At 47.2% G+C, this 20000-nt stretch overlaps 6 protein-coding genes across 10 annotated transcripts in view; 4 read left to right on the plus strand and 2 right to left on the minus strand.

Annotated features, from left to right (window-relative positions):
* Positions 1 to 459: 459 nt before the first annotated feature.
* Positions 460 to 3748, minus strand: LOC125950052 (protein-lysine N-methyltransferase EEF2KMT). Of its 2 annotated transcripts, none has more exons than XM_049677637.1 (4): positions 3514 to 3748; positions 2696 to 3233; positions 1616 to 2453; positions 460 to 1523 (listed from the first exon to the last, which is right to left on the minus strand). In XM_049677637.1, exons 2-4 carry the CDS (start codon positions 2825 to 2827, stop codon positions 1417 to 1419), a joined length of 1077 nt encoding a protein of 358 aa, XP_049533594.1. In that variant the 5' UTR covers positions 2828 to 3233; positions 3514 to 3748; the 3' UTR covers positions 460 to 1416. The 2 variants fall into 2 exon arrangements, with proteins under 2 accessions (XP_049533594.1, XP_049533595.1); XM_049677638.1 differs by lacking the exon at positions 3514 to 3748 and adding an exon at positions 3294 to 3412.
* Positions 3749 to 4441: 693 nt separating this feature from the next.
* On the plus strand, positions 4442 to 6362 carry LOC125950048 (transmembrane and ubiquitin-like domain-containing protein 2). The gene is made up of 3 exons (XM_049677634.1): positions 4442 to 4617; positions 4723 to 5046; positions 5117 to 6362. Exons 2-3 carry the CDS (start codon positions 4827 to 4829, stop codon positions 6151 to 6153), a joined length of 1257 nt encoding a protein of 418 aa, XP_049533591.1. The 5' UTR covers positions 4442 to 4617; positions 4723 to 4826; the 3' UTR covers positions 6154 to 6362.
* Positions 6363 to 6448: 86 nt separating this feature from the next.
* Positions 6449 to 10500, plus strand: LOC125950016 (uncharacterized). The gene is made up of 2 exons (XM_049677573.1): positions 6449 to 6819; positions 6882 to 10500. Exons 1-2 carry the CDS (start codon positions 6746 to 6748, stop codon positions 10459 to 10461), a joined length of 3654 nt encoding a protein of 1217 aa, XP_049533530.1. The 5' UTR covers positions 6449 to 6745; the 3' UTR covers positions 10462 to 10500.
* LOC125950022 (SH3KBP1-binding protein 1) lies at positions 10495 to 15413 on the minus strand. Its single transcript, XM_049677583.1, has 6 exons — positions 15027 to 15413; positions 14729 to 14964; positions 13601 to 14647; positions 13391 to 13510; positions 11527 to 11795; positions 10495 to 11455 (listed from the first exon to the last, which is right to left on the minus strand). Exons 1-6 carry the CDS (start codon positions 15158 to 15160, stop codon positions 10790 to 10792), a joined length of 2472 nt encoding a protein of 823 aa, XP_049533540.1. The 5' UTR covers positions 15161 to 15413; the 3' UTR covers positions 10495 to 10789.
* A 63-nt stretch (positions 15414 to 15476) lies between these two features.
* LOC125950054 (CAAX prenyl protease 2) lies at positions 15477 to 18459 on the plus strand. Of its 4 annotated transcripts, none has more exons than XM_049677642.1 (3): positions 15477 to 15874; positions 15949 to 17558; positions 18404 to 18459. In XM_049677642.1, the coding sequence occupies exons 1-2, from the start codon at positions 15714 to 15716 to the stop codon at positions 16700 to 16702; spliced, it is 915 nt and encodes a 304-aa protein (XP_049533599.1). In that variant the 5' UTR covers positions 15477 to 15713; the 3' UTR covers positions 16703 to 17558; positions 18404 to 18459. The 4 variants fall into 4 exon arrangements, with proteins under 4 accessions (XP_049533599.1, XP_049533601.1, XP_049533598.1 ...); XM_049677644.1 differs by having other exon boundaries at positions 18411 to 18436; XM_049677641.1 differs by lacking the exon at positions 18404 to 18459 and adding an exon at positions 17642 to 17855.
* Positions 18460 to 19828: 1369 nt separating this feature from the next.
* The window catches only part of LOC125959290 (aprataxin), a 1330-nt gene continuing 1158 nt past the window's right edge, over positions 19829 to 20000 (plus strand). Inside the window, exon 1 of the mRNA XM_049692108.1 lies at positions 19829 to 20000. This exon is cut by the window's right edge and continues 566 nt beyond it. The gene's annotated coding sequence lies outside the window, so the exon portion shown is untranslated.

Here is a 20000-nt window from a genome sequence, read left to right on the forward strand (position 1 = left end):
CTTGCTTAGCATTGACGAAGTTTAATATTCATTTTCAATTCAATGGCATGTTAATTGATAGTTTGTCTTTAAGGAGTTTGTTTGTGCACTGCATCGGTAATTAGAGACATTATATTAGCTATGTTTGTAACAAATCGAATCGTATCCTGTAGATGGAAGTGTTTGCAAAAAGGCACAAACGGCAATTCTGGGCAAAGGGTCACATTTTCAGGAGCAGCATTGATAGTGAAGATATTCACCGCCGATCATTGCAAGTCACTCAGAATGCCACTGTAACATGCGGTTCGCATAGCTGAGACTTGGAGACTATCCCAAAATGACGAAGTCTTCATACCGGCGTTGAAGAGAAGGATACACAGAACAGTAGTTAACATCGTACGTGACGAGAGACGAAGGAGACTCTCTGGTTTATGGGCTGGGTAAACCGGTAATTATAACGAATTGGAGGACAACGGCACTCGATTGCGAGCGGCGAAAGGATTCTTTCTGCGACAGAAGGATACCATATTACCGGCAAGAACAACACCAGGTCATCGCAAAGAAACGAAAACTTCTTATTCAAATAGCAAATTTAATACAGGTATCGTTCCTCTATCACAAGTAGCAACACACACACACACACACGTAGGGTGGGTGAAAAGCTAGTAATATATAAATATTTTACTTTTTTTATTCGCTCATACAAAGCACACGGTCTGCTGCTATCGACTAAACAACGTATGTAAGGACGCAAAAAAAGTTGTTCCGCTTTCCGGTAGTTTCGGTGTGTACTTTCCGTTTGTCTTTTTTTTTTTTTGGTTGTGTTTCGTTTTTCTTTCGGAGGTTTTTTTTTCTATCCTCGACGAACGATCGCTCAGCTGTGGTATGTATATACTACCCTAGGGAATCACTGCTACTGTTCCGGCATTATTCAATCATATGTCTTTCTTAGGTCACCTGCGATGGGGTTCTGGCTGGGCCACTCCATTTGGTCATTGCGTATTGGTCGGAGAGATATCTCTTTCTGTTGCTGGTGTGGTTTTGTAGTTTCGTTTTGATAGTAAAAAGAGGAGCTTTGTTACGAGCAAGCCGTATAGTACGAGAGAGATAGAGAAGAGAAAGATACGTTTTTTGGTTTCGTACATGTTCTAAGGATTACTAGTATTACTACAATGGAGAAAGAGGAAGAAAATTGATATAAGGCAGATACCGTTTCGTACTGATGTTCCGTTTCGACTGTCTTCATTCTTGATAGAAGAGTAGGATAAAGGGAGAAAGATTGATGATGCAGATTGATATTTACCAAAAGGGTTTTTGATTGAAAAGGTGTAGTTGGGTCACATAGATCAAGAAGAGCCAATTGGATCGTAAAGTAAGCGTAACTGGAAGTACGGGTATACACGTTCAAACGAACTAAGCTCGCATCTGGCCGCTTGTTCAACTGCGTGATATCGTGAAAATGCGAATATTAGATGCACTGCTGTCCCAATGAAAGTGACGCGATGGGGAAATCGACTCCTCGTTGATGCGAAACTTTGCCGTGACTGTCGAGGGAAAAGAGAGGAAAAAAGCAGGAGGACACGTGAGTAGCGGATTCACCTGCCAAAAATTGGAGCTATTGGAACTGTCTACTCACTCAGCAGCTGCAGAAACTCGCTTAGCGTATCCTGATTGCGCTCGGTGCAGGCCAGCACGAACTTGCACCGATTGTTCGATAGGCAGAAGATATAGTTGAGGGTCGTGAGAAGGGCCGGGAACAGCGTATGATCGTAGACGATGTCCGCCGCCACGATCACGTCCGGTTCGATTAGCTGCGACAGGTTCGAGGCACTGACACACTGCCAGTCGAGCTCCATCACACCGATCAGCGTGTTGCCGCTGTCCAGTAGCAGACTCACGAGCGGATTATCACAATCCACCGTGGCCGCATTCGGAAAGTTGAGCTGAACATTGTCACGCAACGCTCCCAGCACCGAACTGTGACAATCGGACATTACGATGATCGAAGGTTCGAAACACTTGGCGAGATAGATCCCGGCCAGCCCGACGCCCGAACCGAGCTCCAGAATGTTCCGTCCCTGAAAGTCATCCCGATTGTTGCTGATGTGCTCGCACAGTGCCTTCGCCGCTTGCCAGCTGCAGAGGCCGGTCGTACCATCGGACACGAATGCTCCCGATTCCTTGAGCGAAATGACGCCTTGCCCTTGCGGCAGCTCGTAGTGCTTGTAGCTAAGCCCGATCGACGGATCGTCCAGGGGCAGATCGGTAGGAGGTGGAGCCTGCATCATTGCACAGTACCGCTCGTACATGCGATCGTGCGGTTCCACGTTCATCGCGGCCAGATCGGTCAAGAGCCGCTTCAGAAACGCTACCTGATACTCGATGCTTAGCGGGTACCGTAGCACCAGCGGATGATCAACCGTTGCGTCCAGCAACCGCTCCTGGGCTTCCCAGGTTAGACCCTCTAACAATTCCTAGCGCGTGATAACGGGAGTGTGCAGATAATAGGTATAGGCAGTCAGGGAGAAAAGGATTGGAAAAACGAAAATAAAACTATCAGGTGAAACTTATAAAAGGCAGGAAGAATACACGATCACCCAAGGGAACACACCACACGGGACACTCCTCACTTGAAGGCGCGCGGTGGCGGGGTCGGTCGTTCGTTACGTTTGTCTCACTTCACCAGGCCCTCTTCGTCGGTTGGGCTGTTACTCACATTCCACTGGATCGTTCGTACCGGAGTGCAGCACAAGAACTGCTTAGCTACGGCCCTGAGCTGCGTGTCTACTGGTGCACCTTGCGACGACGATGATGATGATGAGGCTACCGAGTGGTCCTTCGTTTTCATTATTTTTAACCAACCGCCTCCTTCTTACAGCATATTCAACCGTTCCTTCGTAACACCGTACCGTAGCAACCGTCTCTGCTAGGCCGGCTGCTGCTATTACCGATTTGTTTATGCGTTCCGCGGTACACCGACGAAGTGCACATACTCTTCACCCGTGGTCCTTGCGGTTTCCGCGATTGCCGTTGTCGTCGTTCGATCGATTGGGCACAGTTGGATGGCGGAACGGACGTCGTCGAGAGCGTTGGCGGAATATGTCACCAGACCGTTTGACGACGACGACGACCACGGCGACTGGCCGCAAACGGTGGTGCAGCAGCGTTCGTTGATGCAACCGGATTTTTCCTACGGGGCTGTGCGGTGCTGTGTATGACGTTGTGACTGTGTGTGCCGTTTGTTGTGAATTTTCCTGCGACAAAAGCGATAAATATCATGCGGTTATTTTTATTTCCCTTTTGCGATCGCCCACCTCTTTGGCCAAAAAATGAATTCTATTGAAGCGACCAGAACGCGGAAGGTCACTCTACCGCACCCAACCACCCACCCAGCAGCAGCAGTGTTGATATTTGTCAACATTAAAAGACTAATTAATGTATCCTCTCGCAGGGCGGTCTCGTTTTCAATTTTGGATTAGATTTATGACTAGATTTGAGGCCAACAAGAGTGCATACAGCAAATAGTTTGCTTACCTGCAGCAGTCAGGGGCGCGTCCTGGCGTGACTGGCTCCTGTTCTTTGTCCTCTTCAAAACGCTACTCCCGCTGGCTACTACTCCTTGATTCGCACCGCCGCTTTTCCTCTGGACCTTACCCCAGGGCTTGCTTTGTGAGGAACGCAAACAAATGGGAAAAAAAGAAAACGCTTTGCTCTAGGATGGCTAGGGTGGCATCCCGCGCGCGCCGATCTTTTCCTTGCGATTTTTTCCACTCCGGTGCCAGGACTATGAAAAACTTTTCCCGCTCCTACTGATAACAACACCCTTGGCAGGATTAATGTAAATGTTTGAATGCCGCCGTGAGTATTTTTCTACTTTCAATGTGCGTCCTTTTGGGGACAGAGATGGATACTATGTTAGTTTGTGTTGCAAGTAATAAAAATTTGGTATGTTCCTGAAGCAATCACAAGCAATCCTGGTTTGCTCATGCCGTTCCCGTCACAAACCATATCGTTTCATACTTTCTGCAGAATTCTATGAATATAAAAAAGCCAAACTACCAAAGCCAACTTCCAGTTTAGCAAATTTACAGCATTAATAGTTATCTTGTTTACTAAAATTGAGAAATGGCCTTAGCTATTCATACCAAAGGAATGTGGCGCTGGATCAATTTCATTTAAAAATACAATAGAGAGTTCAAGCATCATTGGACAAATTTTTGAAAGAATTTCTTTGAAAGAAAATGGAAATATTTAAAAACCTACCCCGTACCGATGCTGCTGTAACGGTCAAGTTAAACGAACGGCTAAAGGTTACCACACATAGCATGCGTTACTTGCGACAAAATCACAGATAGCCAGCCGTTGCCGCCAGTTTGGCTTCCTACGTGTGGCGGCCTTAAGTGAGTCGAGCTGTTATGAAATTCGAGTATTTTATAGCAAATGCTATAAAACTGAGGGTCATTCGACGTCGTCGTCGTAAAAAAAGGGTCGAAAAGAGGAAAAGGTGAAAGCGGGTGCGATTACGCGATTAATTACTACTATCCACGGTTCAAAGGGACGGCGTTGACCACTGCGCACTTCCAGCACTATCACGGGAAAGTGCAGCATTATCCAATCAACGCCGGAACACTAGTTTATGTAAGATATTTGGCTCTCCGTGCTCCTCGCCACGGTTTGTTTACGTTCCTCGCCTGAGCTGGCCACCACGATTTGTGGCTGCTCAATGTTCTCTGCCTTTTCCAGAATGTCCAGCCGGTTCGCTTGTTAAGCGCCGTATTGCTGACCAAGGAACAACCGCTCGGCCGGAAGCGATCTAGGCAACAGAGCTGGTACCGCTGCACGGGGAAATGTTGCCCTTCTTGGACGAGACGGACGAGCTGTTCAACTATTGGATTTTGAGGGCTTTGCTACTGGTCGTGCTCTATCTGGCTTGGCGCTCTACCTACGTCAGAGAGGATCGTCCCAGCGCGCAAGATGCGGTACTGGCGATCGAGAACAACTTGCGCCGTTTGAACACGCTCCCCTTGCGCCGCTTGAATACGCAGCATAACGTGACAACGATTATTCGTAAGTAAAGTGGCACAGACAAAAAGACGATGACGTTGGCATCAGTAAACCACACTCGTCCTTGTTGCAGTGCGCAGCTCATCACAGCAATCCAACATCTCCAACGTCACGGAAACGGAGGGTCTTGATCTCGAGAACGACAGCATAGCCTCCTCGATCGACAATATCACACAGTCTATTTTGACCGAGGCTTCCGAATCGGCCACCGGCCTCGATCTTAGTGATACCGAGGGTTACCCAAGTGTTGTGCGACCCGCCGTCGTTGATACATTTCACGACGCGGGGCCGGAAGAAATCATTCGTCAGATGGATGCCACCGATCAGGACGTTGCGAGCCACCACTCTACCCCCACTGACATAGCAGGATCGGCTTCGTCCAGTGAACTCCGGCAACGGAGGCGTCCCCCTACGGCTGGAAACGAACCTAGTGGGCCAGATTTGCCGGAACGTGCTGACGCTGCAAATGGTATGGGAACTGTGACCACCGATAACACTGCGGGCAGCGCCGTGAAGCCGATTCGGATCAAGCTCAAATATCTGAACGATGATTCCAAGCTCGTAGAAGGCAATCTGAACGAGGGTATTGGTGAATTTAAGCGACGCAACTTTACGCTCGAACTGGCTGCCCAAAAGCTGGTGCGGCTCGTGTTCAACGGGCACGTGCTGCAGCCGGACACCAAAACGCTGGCCGCTTGTGGGTTATTTGATAATTGTGTGGTTCACTGTTTGATACACAATCAGAAATCTTCGTTAAACGGTGGTGACCGGCAGCAAGATGGCGGTACGGTAAGCGGAGACAACCGCTTCCATATCGCAGCTGGTGATAGTGTAAACGATGGTGGCAACGAAGGCAATGAGAATGCGGATAATCGCGATACGAATGGTCATCCCAACGAAAGCACACGATCGCGAACGCGCTACGGAACATACTTTATTCACATCGGTACGCTGGCGGTAACGGCTCTCATACTGTATGGCTGGTATTGCCGCTTTCACTACGGCCATCTGTTCAATATGAGCTCTACCATCGGGCTTATTGCTACCACCACCACCTTTCTCATTATGATGCCAACGATCATTCTCGCTGATAGCAATACACCAAACTAAATTGGACACATGATGGTGGTATATCTGATCACAGCATAGATCACGCCCTCCTTGAAACGCTTGATGGCAACCCTTGGTAACCAACGTTTCGGGTCAAAGCTGACCCCCTCCTTTATTATCATTCATTCAGAGCTGGACCGCCTCTTTCTCCTTGTTTTGTACATATTGTGATACAATAAAAAGAATGGTAAATTAATGAACATGTTAAAGATACGTTGTCTGTCGTTTATCGAAAATAATCACATCGCTGACACACGATCAAGAATCAAATACATTTTAATTCTAGAAGGCAGAAAAACGGAATAACAAGTGTTTTTTGATTTTTACTTTTTAGGAGCATAGAGTGTTACGATTACTACCAATTCGCCAATACAAAGTCAGTCTCATGCCCCTCAAGCACTAGCAATGAGTCATCAAGGCATTACATTGTTACCCGTCGGCAACTGACTAGGGCGCACCTCTGACAGTCTCTGCCAGCGCACAAAAAGATAAGATGAGTAGGAGCAGACTTTGAGGAACGACTACCGGGGATAAGAACACTATACTACACCGTATCATTGCAACAGAAAGGGCGAATCGGCAAAGCAACAGCATGGGTACAGTTTCTTACGGTGAACCAGAATTGCGAAATGCGTTCGATCGATTTTCGCTTTGGATTTTATCACAGTTAGTAGGATAGTGTCATGATTTTGTAGATATTTTGTAATTCTATCTTTTCTGTTTTGCAGATACTTGTCCACCAAGAACAGTGTGAAGCTAGTATCGGGTGCAAAGATACAGGAAAAGCTAAGGAATCATCTTGTTGCGCTTATCGTGAGTGAAGCTGGTGTCGCAACGGAGCTTCATCTACTGGAACATCATCTTACCAAGCGGCAATATGAGCAAGCCTCCTCGAGGATACTCTCGGATGATGATAATGCCTACACATCTTGTGCCTATTTCGATCTCAAACCACCCACGACTGTGCATTGCTATGTGAGCATTGGAGGAGAGTTCGTGATTCCGGATAAGCCAGTGATGAAAAGTGTTGCAATAGATCTGGCCTTTCTGCAGCTTATTCCATCAAACGTTCGCTCGGTCATCAGCAGTATCCGAGAGTTGCCGGATACGAAGACAAAGTGCGCCTACGATAGAATGTTTTCCAATGGAAAAACACTACGCCAACAGCTACAGGATGCCATCGGGTTACAAAAGTATACTACCGGAAATGCAACTCCGGAATCACGGCTCTATTTCATTGAAGCACTACCAACTTGTGGGATACAGCTGGATGCACTTGCTGCAGCATTTGCCACCGACGAAAGCGCGTCCGCTCCCCTAGGATTGCTCATTGTCCGGCAAGGATCGCTGGAAGGTATTAACAGATACATCAAGAAAAACTGCGTCGAACGTGAAGAAGATGTAACATCGAGTACCTGGGTGCTCATAAGCGACGTGGTTCCGTTTGAAGCCCCCTTTCCGACGCACGCTACCGTACACGAGGTTGCGTATTTGCAGGATTATGGGTTGGTTTTCTGGCTGCGAAGCAAAGGGGATCGAAAAACGGCGATCCTACAGCATTTCACAGTCGGTCCACTCCGCGAGCTAGACGTTGTACCGCCAGCGAACGGCTGGTTCAATGTACTCACTGCAAACGAAACTAGCGGGTGCACTACATACCTACGAAGTCTCCAGAGCACCTCTCAACGAACCGATTTCTTCCGTGCGATTGCGCATTGGGATGCTAGCGAGGCAATCGATCTTCTGCTACAACGAACGAATGCACATGCCGAGAAGGATCATTTTGATGATAAATTATGCGCCCTATTCGGTGCTACTGCCGAAGATGAACGGTTCGCGGTACGAAATGGTCAATTGCTGCTGCTCATAGATCATGCTACAGAGGATTGCTGCTCGCGCGCCATGATAGAGTCATTGATCAAGTGGTTAAATATTGTCGATCACGCCACTAGCCGCCGTTTGACCGTATGGATCGTAGGAGACGATCAGCTTTGGGAAGCAATCGTAACACACTCTAACCATACGCCTATACGGCACTCAATGCCTTCACTAAATGAACAAGAACAGCGCGAATGCTTATCGACGCTGCTACAAACGGAGTGCATCACCGATGTAGATTCGATGCTAAGATATGCTACCGAAAGCAACTGCAGACAGTATGGTGAAAGGCTACGGGGAAACGTGTTCTTCCTCGCTGCACTTGCAGAAGCATTCGAACACACTAAGAGCCTACAACCTGCGTCCTGTTCTTGGATCGAGCTCATGGAACGTTTCATTTGGAACCACCTAGCAGCAGCAGCCGACAGCGAGCGATTGATTGACCTCGAGAAACAATGTTTTAGAAAGGTTGCTGGTAACATTGACCGAACTAGCCCAATTGACGTTGATAGGAGATTTTATAAGCACCAGACACTCCTTCAATTTTTAGCCACATGCTATCTATACCGTCATCCGGAAAAGATCGACGTGGTAGCGTATCATGCGGTAGATAAAGATATGTTCGATCAGCTCCTCTTCCGCCATAGTGCGCTAGCCCTCGCAGTACTTCGTCAAGATATAGAGCAGGTTCGCAATATGGTGGATCAAGGATTCCCCGATTCCCTGCTTTCGCACACCGATCATCTTCAGCGCAATCTATTACACATCATACGGGAGTCGGTAGAAATAGCCGATTTGCTGCTGAATACCAATGCGTTTGAACTGGAACAACGCTGTCCACAGCTGAACAATTGGACACCGCTAGAAATGATGGATGATCGAGAGGATTGGCCAATCGTCGACCGATTTCTAGCCAAGGGAGCATCAGTCAGTGCGACAAATACTCTCAAACTGCAGACAATGCCACCATCACGATTGAGCGAAGTGTTCAACGTCTGCATTAGTAACAACTGTGTAGCGCTCATGGAGTGGATTTTGCAGAATCGACCCGACTACCAGATCAGCCAGTATGATTTGTATTGTCTCTCGGTGTATCAGGAGTTCGATCGCAATCTAACCATGCGGTTGCTGACACTGGCCAAGGAGCAGCGTTTGCCGGAACGCGAACCAATACCCTACCGGTTCATCTGGGACAACTCTGCACTCGATAATGCTGTGGGCGATTGGCGATACGAACTGGCAGCCTATCTGGTAGAACATCTTGCTTTCGAACCGACCGAGGAGTTCCGCAGACTAGAAGCAGCCACCTCGGCCGAGATGAAAGGCGAAGAGGCCTATGAACTGCTCAACCAACTTTACGATCGAGGCTTGCTATGCGAAATGTATCGTTTAATTGAAGAAAAACAGCTTGATTCAACCAACCTCTTCATTCGAGTCGCCTCTAGGGGTGATCTGGCTGTAGTTCAAACTCTTTTTGAAAATTTCGGGCTCGCCAAACGGCTTTTAGACGACGAGAACGATCATGGCCAGCGTGCTCTCGTCGAAGCGCAGCAAAACGACCACCAGGAGGTTGTTAGATACTTGAAAGAAGTTTGTGGAGTTATTCTGGACGCTACGGAAGAGCGCAATCATCAATTAGATGCTGCTGCGGAAGATTTCGAATCCATCATGGCTTTAGGTCTAGAAGAACTCAGGCAATGCAGAAACGATTATACTCAGCGATTCGAATATGGTGAGTCCTTTTTGCACTATTACATCCGGAACAATGATGCACCGGATGAGGCCGTATTCCGTTATCTTCTTTCTCGGTATGATACCGTTGACATTCGGTGCCAAGGTGAAACGGTATTGCATACCGCGCTGCTATGTGGTAATGAGCTGTGCGTTCGACTTCTCATCGAGCAAGGTTCCGATGTATACGCAACAAAAGAAAAAGAGCAGCTTACTTCGTTACATTTCGCTGCTATGAGCGGTAAGCAGCCGCTGATTGATCAATTGATCGTGCGCTATGGTTTCGACGTGAATGTCCGCGATCAGAAGGGGAGAACCATCGCTTTCTATCTACCGACATGTCATCGACTCTTTCGGCATCTGATCGATCGTCACAAGCTGGATGTGTTCCGGTCCGATTACGAGGGGTTTACGATGTTACACGATTCGGTGCTAAGCGATAGCTACTTTGCAATGTTGAAAGTGGAGTTTGTGCTACGGGAACTGCGGTTTCCCCAAACACTCACCGATTCGAATGGACGATTAGCATTACACTGTGCCGTTCAAAAGGGTTCGCCTTCGATGGTCGCGTTGCTACTGAAATACCGATCGGACCTTTTCCACGTGCCAGACAACGATGGAATGTCAGCCATGCAACTAGCTCAATCGATGAATCTGCAGCACGTGACGCGATTGTTTCAAAGTCTGCAAAGCCTGTAAATACCACGCCCCAAAAATATGACGACTACGAGATGAATTGAATAAAATCGTTTTATATAAAATATATATTGCCTAGATAATTATGCCTAAGCGTTTGACGCATTCACTGTGACCGTAGAGTGCCTTTCTCAAGAACTCGCACATAGAAGGCCGGAACGAGAACGAACGGATGCACAGGACACTGAATGGCCAGGGCAAGGAATTGCTTTTAAAAGAAATATATAAGGGGTGTTTCCAAATGTCAGTATTCTAACTGACTTTAGAACTCCTTTTCGGGTTAAAAACATTGGAACCACCTTCAGATATCACTCTGCCGACGAGATGAAGATCAGTTGGGTTGTTCTGCCGGCTGGTTGGCTGCTGCTAGTGGTGCAACTGCTGCCACTACCACTCCTGCCACCTGGCCATGTTGCGCATTCGCTGGTCCGGCGACCGGCTGCGAAGATGTGGCGGACGCCGCGGCTGCTGCAGATTGATTCAAGAATGCCACATTAAACGGTTTCAATCTCCCTACGTTGCTGGCGTCGATACCGGAACCGGACAGTGCCGAAGGACAGGGAGACATGCAAGGCGTGGAGCAGTGGCTATTGCTCAGATCACACTGATCCAGTTCCCGGATGAGCTCATCTGCTGACGGGCCTCCCAGGCTTCGTTTCGGTTGATCCTTTCTCTTCGATATCTCGAGCGCCGTCGTAAGATCCCACATCTGAATGGCACCATTACAGTGTCCCGATAGAATAAAGCGTCGTGGCCGCGAGCCCATCCGGGATGAGCCCTCGCATTCGTGAACGCAGAACGACGTGATCGTCGTGCCATCCACTGACCGGATCAGACAGATGCGTTCACCGTTGGAGGCAAGCCGCACGTAAAGCTGATCGGTATCAGGAACCACCTTCTGCACGAAGATTTGCTCATCATCCTGCTCTCCGAATGGTCCGAAATCGTTACCAGCCGAGTAGCTGTACGTCGAATCCACGGCTTCCAGTGAAACAATCTACAAACACGGGAAATACTAAAACGTAGGAAAATGGCTCCGCCGGGTTCAGAGAGAATCATCGTTCCTACCTTAAACGATGCCTCAGGCGTTGATCCGGGTTGAGTGGATATCATACCACGAAATCTTGGTACTTGCCAAGTGCGCACGTGATTATATTCGCTGCACACCGAGATGAGAAACTTTTCCGACAGCGTCACCTTCGTCACCGGGCTCTGGTGCACGGTGAACGTTTGGAACAGCTGTGGCCCGTGCCCCACCGTTTCCGGGTGCTGCACGATGACCCGCACCGAACCGGAACGTGTACCGTAAGCAATTTCGATCCAATTGCCAGAGAGACCTGCCAGTGATGGAACAAACAAGTGATTTAATTAGTCATGAACAAATGAGACTCCGGTTTGTGGACACTAATGCTTTGATCATTTAGAAATGGGCCAGTTAAATTTGAAATTAAAAAAAATTATCGAAGATCGTCGACTACGATTGAAGGTCATTCGAAACAACATTTTGTAAAAATCTTCAAATATTATTTGGCGAAGAAGAATCGAATCCTGACCCTTTTTTCGACGAATCCATATCCGCGAAAAATATAAGTGTTATTGCTAGTAGACCACCATGCGCTAAAACAAAAACTAGTGCCAAAATTGGATCGGAAGTATACAAGAAATAGTTTCTCAACAAACGGAAGCTTTAAGGTTGATTTTACTACAACAGGCAGGTTGTCATTACTCCAGCTTCAAGAACGTGAAATCCATAGTCCATTTCAATGGAAAAATATTGGATGACAATGAGAAGAAATTGATGGTAGGGAACAGCCAGTAGCAACATTTACCAAATCGGTATCGGTTAGCCAAAACAGTGAATTAGGTGTGCACCAGCTGATGAGCAGTATCAGAGGTAAAGAGAGAAAGTATTTCAAACAACGAACAATGAGGCATGAATGATGCGATGATGAAATAATGACGAACAGAATAGAAACCGTTTTACTGCAGGAATTATTTTTTCGATCGAATGAATAATTGTACAAATGCACTCATTTGAAAGTGCCCCATTTCTAAAAGATCAAACCCGTACAATGTTTTATAGAAAGGAACCAGGAAAATAAAACATAAATCTAATCATGGAGTAAACCACGAAACACATAACACAGAAACACAAACATGCACTGCGAACAAGTGCGAAGCGACCGAAGCTCCCGAAACAATCTCCGCAAACACCAACAATCAACAAAAGCCAAAACGAACACAATCCAACTATATGCTCTTCTGCACGGTTCAGTGAGATAGAGTGACAAACCAGGAAAACATGAAAACATGAACAGAACGGGAAACACTATCGGACTCGGACTCAAAGCGGACACTCTTTTCGCGATCAACTTCCTACCTTCCTTCACCCGATCCGCGGCTGATGAGCCGAAAAGAAGAAGAAAAGAAAACATCAAAAATATCGTCAGAACGAGAACGGAACGCGATAATAGATAGCCAGCGAGAGAAAGCAAGGATCAGTGTAGGAGAAGAAACGGATGCTAGGCGAAAGAAAAGCTACGAATGATTGCTCTACAAACACGAACAGTGTGGAGGCAAGAATTAAAACAGAAAATAATTTTGAACAAAAAAAGTAAAGCATAATGCGCCAGTACAAATGTTTTTTTTTTTTTGATAAAAGAGTGGAGAATGATCCGATTGATCTCGAACTGAAAAAACTGTAACTGTATCGGCACGAAAAGAGTGTCCAGTTTAGGGGATTTCCGGTGAACGTGATGATTCGATTGTGGGGGGTACACGCTGTGGATAAGGAATTCTAGTAGTACTTGCAAGCTTGTGATAACCGTGCAGGCGATACTGTTACTAGTGTGCTTGGTGTTGCGATACCGTTAGGGGCAGTGAATGAAATCATAAAATTATGGTCTAACACGCAAGACTGAACTTCACATACTTGTCGTTTTGGGCGTCAGGTAAACCGATATTGCTGTAATGTGATCGTTGGATGGATCCTTGTACAGCTCAGTGACCAGCAGATCATTGTCCTTCATGCGTAACGGGAACTTTTGCATATCTGAAAGCACATTCATACACCAGCATCAGTGCGTATTCCATCGGTTTGGCATCGGTTGGTTTTTGGCTATTTGAAACTATTCCGACTAACCGATATAGTAGATCGAGCCATTGTTACAGCCCAGCAGTAAGAATGAGCCGGCCGTATCGAAGGAAAGTATCGGAACGAGATCCTGAATTTGCCAGTGCTGGGTCATCGCGTGCCAGACACCAATCTTGCCGGACGACGAAAGCGCCACCAGCTGGCTGCCAATGAAGAACAGATACTCGACGCGTACGTGCAGATTGAAGGTGCCGACCTCCATCTTGCTACCATCCTCCGAGATTCCCCACAGCCGGATCTGGCTGCCGTAAGAGATTGCGACCATCTTGCTGTGCGACTGTTCGCCGGCAGATGTGGCCAGGTTCATCTTGGCATTGATGGCAATTCGCTCGATCGTCGACTCGATGTACGGCGAAACGAAAATCTGCTGCCAGCCGGAGTAATCCTTCAGCCGATAACACGTGACGAAATGGGCATACGCGACCGAGATCCAGTTGTGATGGGCCTTGATGATCTGCACTCGCATCGGATCAGCCCAGCCCGCTCCGGTACCGGCACCCGGGCCAAACACCAGCCCTACCTCGTTCCGGACGTACTTGTTGAGATCAACGGAAGAGTTGCGCGAATGGCGCATCATGTCCAGCGAAGCGGTGCGCGAGTGACCAGGAGCCCACTGAGCATTACGGTTGCCGTTTCCGTTGTATGAGACTCGCATATCCCACGACGAGTTTCGCGAGTGACCCGCGTGTCGGTTGCTACCACTCGATCCGGACGGCCCATTTCCGCTACCCGACGAAGAAGAGGACACTCCTTGCGCAAACTCCGGCACCCTTACCATGGATCCGGGCCTAGGATTCGGTCCAGTTACACCGGCGGTCGATAGAGCGGAATGTGGTGGCTGCTGTGCTACTGCGCCATGCACACTAGAGCCTGGTTGAGGTGGATGTACCTGTCCAAGGCCTGATGGGCCAGCAAGCGGTTCCACCTTGGGTTGGGAAGCCGCACCCGATGAAACATTGGAACCAGTCGTCATCGCTCCACCGCTTAGCGAGCTAGCAGAGGATGAGCCTACCGGAAGTTCCTGGATCGGGATGTCTAAAATTGATCAAGATGCATATTGTAGTGCAACATAATACCATATCCGCACGCGCTTTCCATGCACGCATGTGTGCTTACTCGGCGCTGGAAGGTATCCGTAGAACAACACATCGCCGCAGCTGGACTGGTCCATTTCTTCGCACAGCATCAACCGTTTGATCAGTGGGGCAATGTTGTAGAACTCGGCCTCATGACGCAGTACCCGAATGTCGACGGATCGGATGTCGATCTCCTTCGTTCGTAGATAGTTCAGAATCAGGCTGAACAGCTTCGGATCACGATCGATGAAGATGGCATCCGTTTCATCACGCAGACTGGAAGTCGAAGAAGTTGCTTTTCACTTGGCTTGAAGCTGATGGTATACCACCGTGCATACCTTGAGATGCGCCCGTTCAGCAGCGAAGTGAAGAACGTATCCGGAACCCATGTCAGGGTTTGGCGCGAGGTGGAAAACCTCGATCCTCCAACGTTGAGATGCACAATATCTCCGACGTGGTTGGAGAACGCCATCGCTCGCTGCTCCGATCTCGCACTGCGTCCGGATTTCACACGCACGCAAGAAAACACACGTACTGGGGATGGGGTTACTGCCTGCGGAGTAATACTAATTCTACCAGCCGTTGTTAGCGCAATCCTGCCCAAACATTGTCTCAACCGCTTCTCGTCCAACTCGGCCTCATTTTGGGGTCGTGTAGCTCGCCAAAAATCACACCACGGCCCACTTTGAGCAGTTTTTCACTCGCTCTTCTGGATGCTGCACGAAGAAGAAAATTTTCACAACAAAGCTGCTTTGACGTTTCGCAGCGGCCCCCTGACAGCGCGGCGTGTGTGTGAAATCCGGGTTTTCCTTTTACAACCCTGTGGCCTTTTACAATCCTCATAATTTCACATTTCCCTGCACTTCTTTCCGGGCACACCGAGACACCAGCCCGCATCCTCGCCCGCATCTAGCGAGGTGGTACCATTTATAGCCAGTGCTGATCGGACGACGGATGCAAAAGTGGAACAGCTGGTACTTCTACTGCAGCACTGGGATCTGTTCGTGAGGATCTGGTCTGCCGGTATGGCACACCAAGAGATGGATCCTGCACACAGTCCCGCCGCCACCGACAACGGCACCGATGGCCTCATCTTTCTACCGGCATTCATTTCGGTTGGTGCCTGCTTTGTGATAGCCGTTATTTACGTGGCCAGTTTGTACGTGTGGAACTCCAAGCATGACCGGTAAGTAGCCAGCCGAGACCGTTGCCGTGGCGTTTTTCATTCGCTCAATAACCCATCCCCTTCTCGTGTTTTAGTGACCATCCGTCGACGATCAAACGTCGGTTTTTCAGCGTCTCCGTGGTTATGTTTGTGGCTCCCTTCTTTGTGATTGGCCTCACAAGCGAAGCCGTTTTGAAACGATACACTATGTGGCAGATAATAGGCTTCCGGACGGATGGCTTGTTCACGGCAACCTTTGTCCCGCTACTTCTGACGATGGTGCTCTTTCTAGGACCGCTGAGTGTGCAGCTGACCAGTGGCGTATGGCGGATCTACTCCGAGCCGATGTACTGGGTGAATGCCGTCCGGAACCTTGTCTGGCTGCGTAACCATCTGGTCGCACCGCTCTCTGAGGAATTTACGTTTCGGGCCTGCATGTTGCCGTTGTTGCTGCAAACCTTTCGACCATCGGTTGCGATGCTTATCACGCCGCTGCTTTTTGGGCTGGCCCATCTGCACCATATCAAGGAACGTCTGCAGGGCGGACGTCCGTTGCAGGAGGTGTTGATAGTATCGTTTTTCCAGTTCTTCTACACCACCATCTTTGGCATCTACTCATCTTACCTGTTCGTGCGGTCGGGACATTTCATTGCACCCTTTATAGTGCACGCCTTTTGCAACCATATGGGTTTTCCCGACGTACAGGAGGTGCAATCGCAAACGGACCACAAGAAGTATCTTTTCATCGCTTCCTACGTCCTGGGGCTGGTCGGCTGGATCGCTCTACTGCCAACGCTTACCACACCCGAATGGTACGCTAACGATCTCTTCTGGGCCGCGGAACTTTAGATTATGTGTTCAGTGATTCCAATTCCCTCGGTGCCATTAAGTGAAATCTTTGTTGCCAGTACAGAAACTACAGGGTTGCCTTTACGCATTTCAACTGTGAACGATGTATTTAACGGCGCAGTTAATAGGTAGAGCAATTGTAGAAGCTTAATATTTTTGTTTTTTTTTTTTTCATTTATTTATTATGCCACCCGTGTTCCTTTTTTCCAACCGTTTTCAATAAGAAAGTACGGAAAAAAGCAGTTGAATATGTATAAGCCTTCGCTCACCAACCACACGATCTGTGCCTGTTGCGTGTAGGAAATAATTGTCGAACGTTAACCGTAATTATTGTCGGTTAGTAAGAAAAGATTTGTGATTCAAACCAACGCTGTTGAAAGTTTTTAGGACGAAGTGTAACGGGATAAAACCGGGACATCTTATTTGGAATATGGAAAGGCATATGATAAATACATCGACTTGACGGTCACTTTCGGAACCGGAATGCATCCATTTGTACACGGTATTATTATGAAATAAATTTTATTTCTAGTAAATATTTCGCGTTACAGCTGAACATAATCAGTGCCATTTAGTAGCAGCGCTGCTTGAAGGAGTCAGAACTGAAAACAACGTCGTTTATGTCGCGGAGTTTAGCCAGTTTCAGCACGGCTCGCAATATTTGGTTTACACGTTCAGTGAAATCGGCGCAACAATGAATTGGAAGTCTCATTCCGGAGAACCAATAAAAAAGATGGATTCGGCCCAATATCAAGTGCTGACTTCGGACCAGTGCGTTGTGATGCTGGATCTGTTGCCTGTGGCGGCGTTCCATTTCTTGGTGCTTTCGAAGAAGGAAATAGATTCGCTTTACGAGGTAAGTGATTGGAAAACAGTAGGGCGCGAGAGGTGAAAATTGATGTAAATAAACTGCTTGTTAAACTCTTATTTCTCGCTAAGAACGGAGGACATTCCACTGCTACAGCATATGCATGAGATGGGTTTGGAAGCGGCCAAAACGACTGGACTCCCGACAGAGACTTTCGCAGAGGCGTCTTCACTTGGATGTCGTATCAAGAGATTACAATTCACCGCATCTACGCGGCAAGTTTAAGTTTAAGAAAGCATCTTCCTGAAGGCATTTGGGATGATCGCGCATTGAATCAATAGTGCGATTGAATACGATCAAGGTTTGGTTCCTCCTTTCATATAGTTATTCGTTCAACCTTAGAGGCTTGAAAACGTTGAAAAACTTATGGAAAAAGTAATGGTATGAAGTAAATGATCGATCGAATAATGTTTATGTGTCGACCTTTAACCTTGACCTTGCTTAATCATCAAAAGGTTCATCCGAAATGTTTTCTTATTAATACCCCTCCTCCTATCCCTCGTTGACGGACGAAACCGTGACACTTGCTGGCTATTTCAGTGCGGCTCGAATGTTTTGGCTTACATTTTCAGTGAAATCAGCCCAAAAAGAATGGAATGGAGGCCAAATTCGCATGAACTAATAAAAAAGATAGATGCGGTTCAATATCATGTGTTATCCTCAGACCAGTGCGTTGTAATCCTGGACCTATTACCTGCAGCATCCTTCCATTTCTTGGTGCTTTCGAGAAAGGATATAGAATCGGTGTATCAGGTAAGCGCGTTGGCGAAGAAGGGATAATCGTTAGATTGTCGTAGATAAACCACCTGCAAAACGTTTTGTTTCTAGCTAAGAACGGAGGACATTCCACTGCTACAGCATATGCATGAGATGGGCTTGGAAGCGGCCAAATCAACTGGACTTGCCACCGAACGTTTCGATTTGGGATACCATCTGGGACCTTCTCAACGGCGTCTTCATTTGCATGTCGTATCAAAAGATTACCATTCGCCGCATCTGCGGGACAAGTACCGATGGAATGCATTTCACACAGATTTTTTCTTGCAAACCGAAGGTTAGCATTGTACGCGTACACACTCGATGAATACGCTAAAGAGACTAGAGTATAGAGTATTCTATTTTTCCATTCCTTTGTTGTCTAGTTGCTATTGAAAGGCTGCGCACCCACGGCAGCATTGAGTGGTTACCTCAGCCAGTGTTAACTGCCTGGATTAGCGCTCCGTTGAAATGCAACCAATGTTCATACCATCCCAAAACGTTTCATGACCTAAAGAAACACTTGCAGCAACATGCCGAACAGTCTTCCATGTGATAAATATAAAAGCTACATTCTTAAACCAGCAATGTTCCAAAATGTGTTTTTCTTTTATTTGCCATCAGCTACGATAGCGAAGAGCTGTACGAGAAATTCGAGGCCAATGGGCAACATGTAGAAGTTGCAAAGGCACGGGGAAAATTTCTCATGCAGGAAAGAAGCAAAACTCCATTTCCGGTTCACTCTATCTGCTTTGATCGAGGCAATTGCCAGTGATTCGACAAAGTGCCCCTCAAATATAGCAGAATAATCTTTTACTCCTGAAGGGGTCCATCTGCCTTAGTCTGGTAGCTTAGCAGTGGCAAACTCAATTGTACCGAAGATTGAAACGGTTTCGTATCGGCGCGTTTCAACAGGTGGCCAGCAGCGTTTCTGATACCTGTATTACCTGCGAACCGATCCGCTTCCTCTTTGAAACACGGCTCTTTTCCAAATGAAAGAACGAAAAGATCGCTGATGCTGATCAAGCCCAAGCATGCGATCAACGTGCTGAACGCTGAGCCACGTCCACGTTTTTAAGCCACGTTGTTCATCAACCCCATATAACCAGCCCACTGCACTAAAGAGGAGCATCCTCTAAATATATTATTAATAATAAAATTATCTACAACATTCTTCATTTAGTTTCTAAAGGGAATGCTTTTGAAACTGAAATTTTAATCCAAACAAAACTCCAGAATTTCTCACCGAGTGATCTTGCTTTTCTCCAGCAAATAATCCTCGAAGAACCGTTTACACAAAAAGGCTTGACAACACTGGACGCTGTTCTGGGCAATTTCGAATGGGATGATAACCGACACGTGCAGTCAAAACCGATCATTATTAACGACTTCATTGATTATTGATTAGCGATTAGATTAATAAAATGTCGACATTCGAAGATAACTTCACGCCTATAAATCTATAAAATCTATAAAAATACAGGAATGCAGCGTAGGGGCTAATTAAAATTAGGATTAAAATGAAGCTAATGAAAAACTCATGCCAGCTGGTGCTTGGGAGTTAGTAAAACTGTTGGTTGATCAAATATGGGCTACCACTCCAAATCAACGACTATTTCTGTGATTTATCTTGATGGTAGGTTGCAGTAAGATACATGTCGACTATCACTGCAG

This window comes from Anopheles darlingi, chromosome 2 (genome assembly GCF_943734745.1).
Source record: "Anopheles darlingi chromosome 2, idAnoDarlMG_H_01, whole genome shotgun sequence".
Classification (NCBI taxonomy): domain Eukaryota; kingdom Metazoa; phylum Arthropoda; class Insecta; order Diptera; family Culicidae; genus Anopheles; species Anopheles darlingi.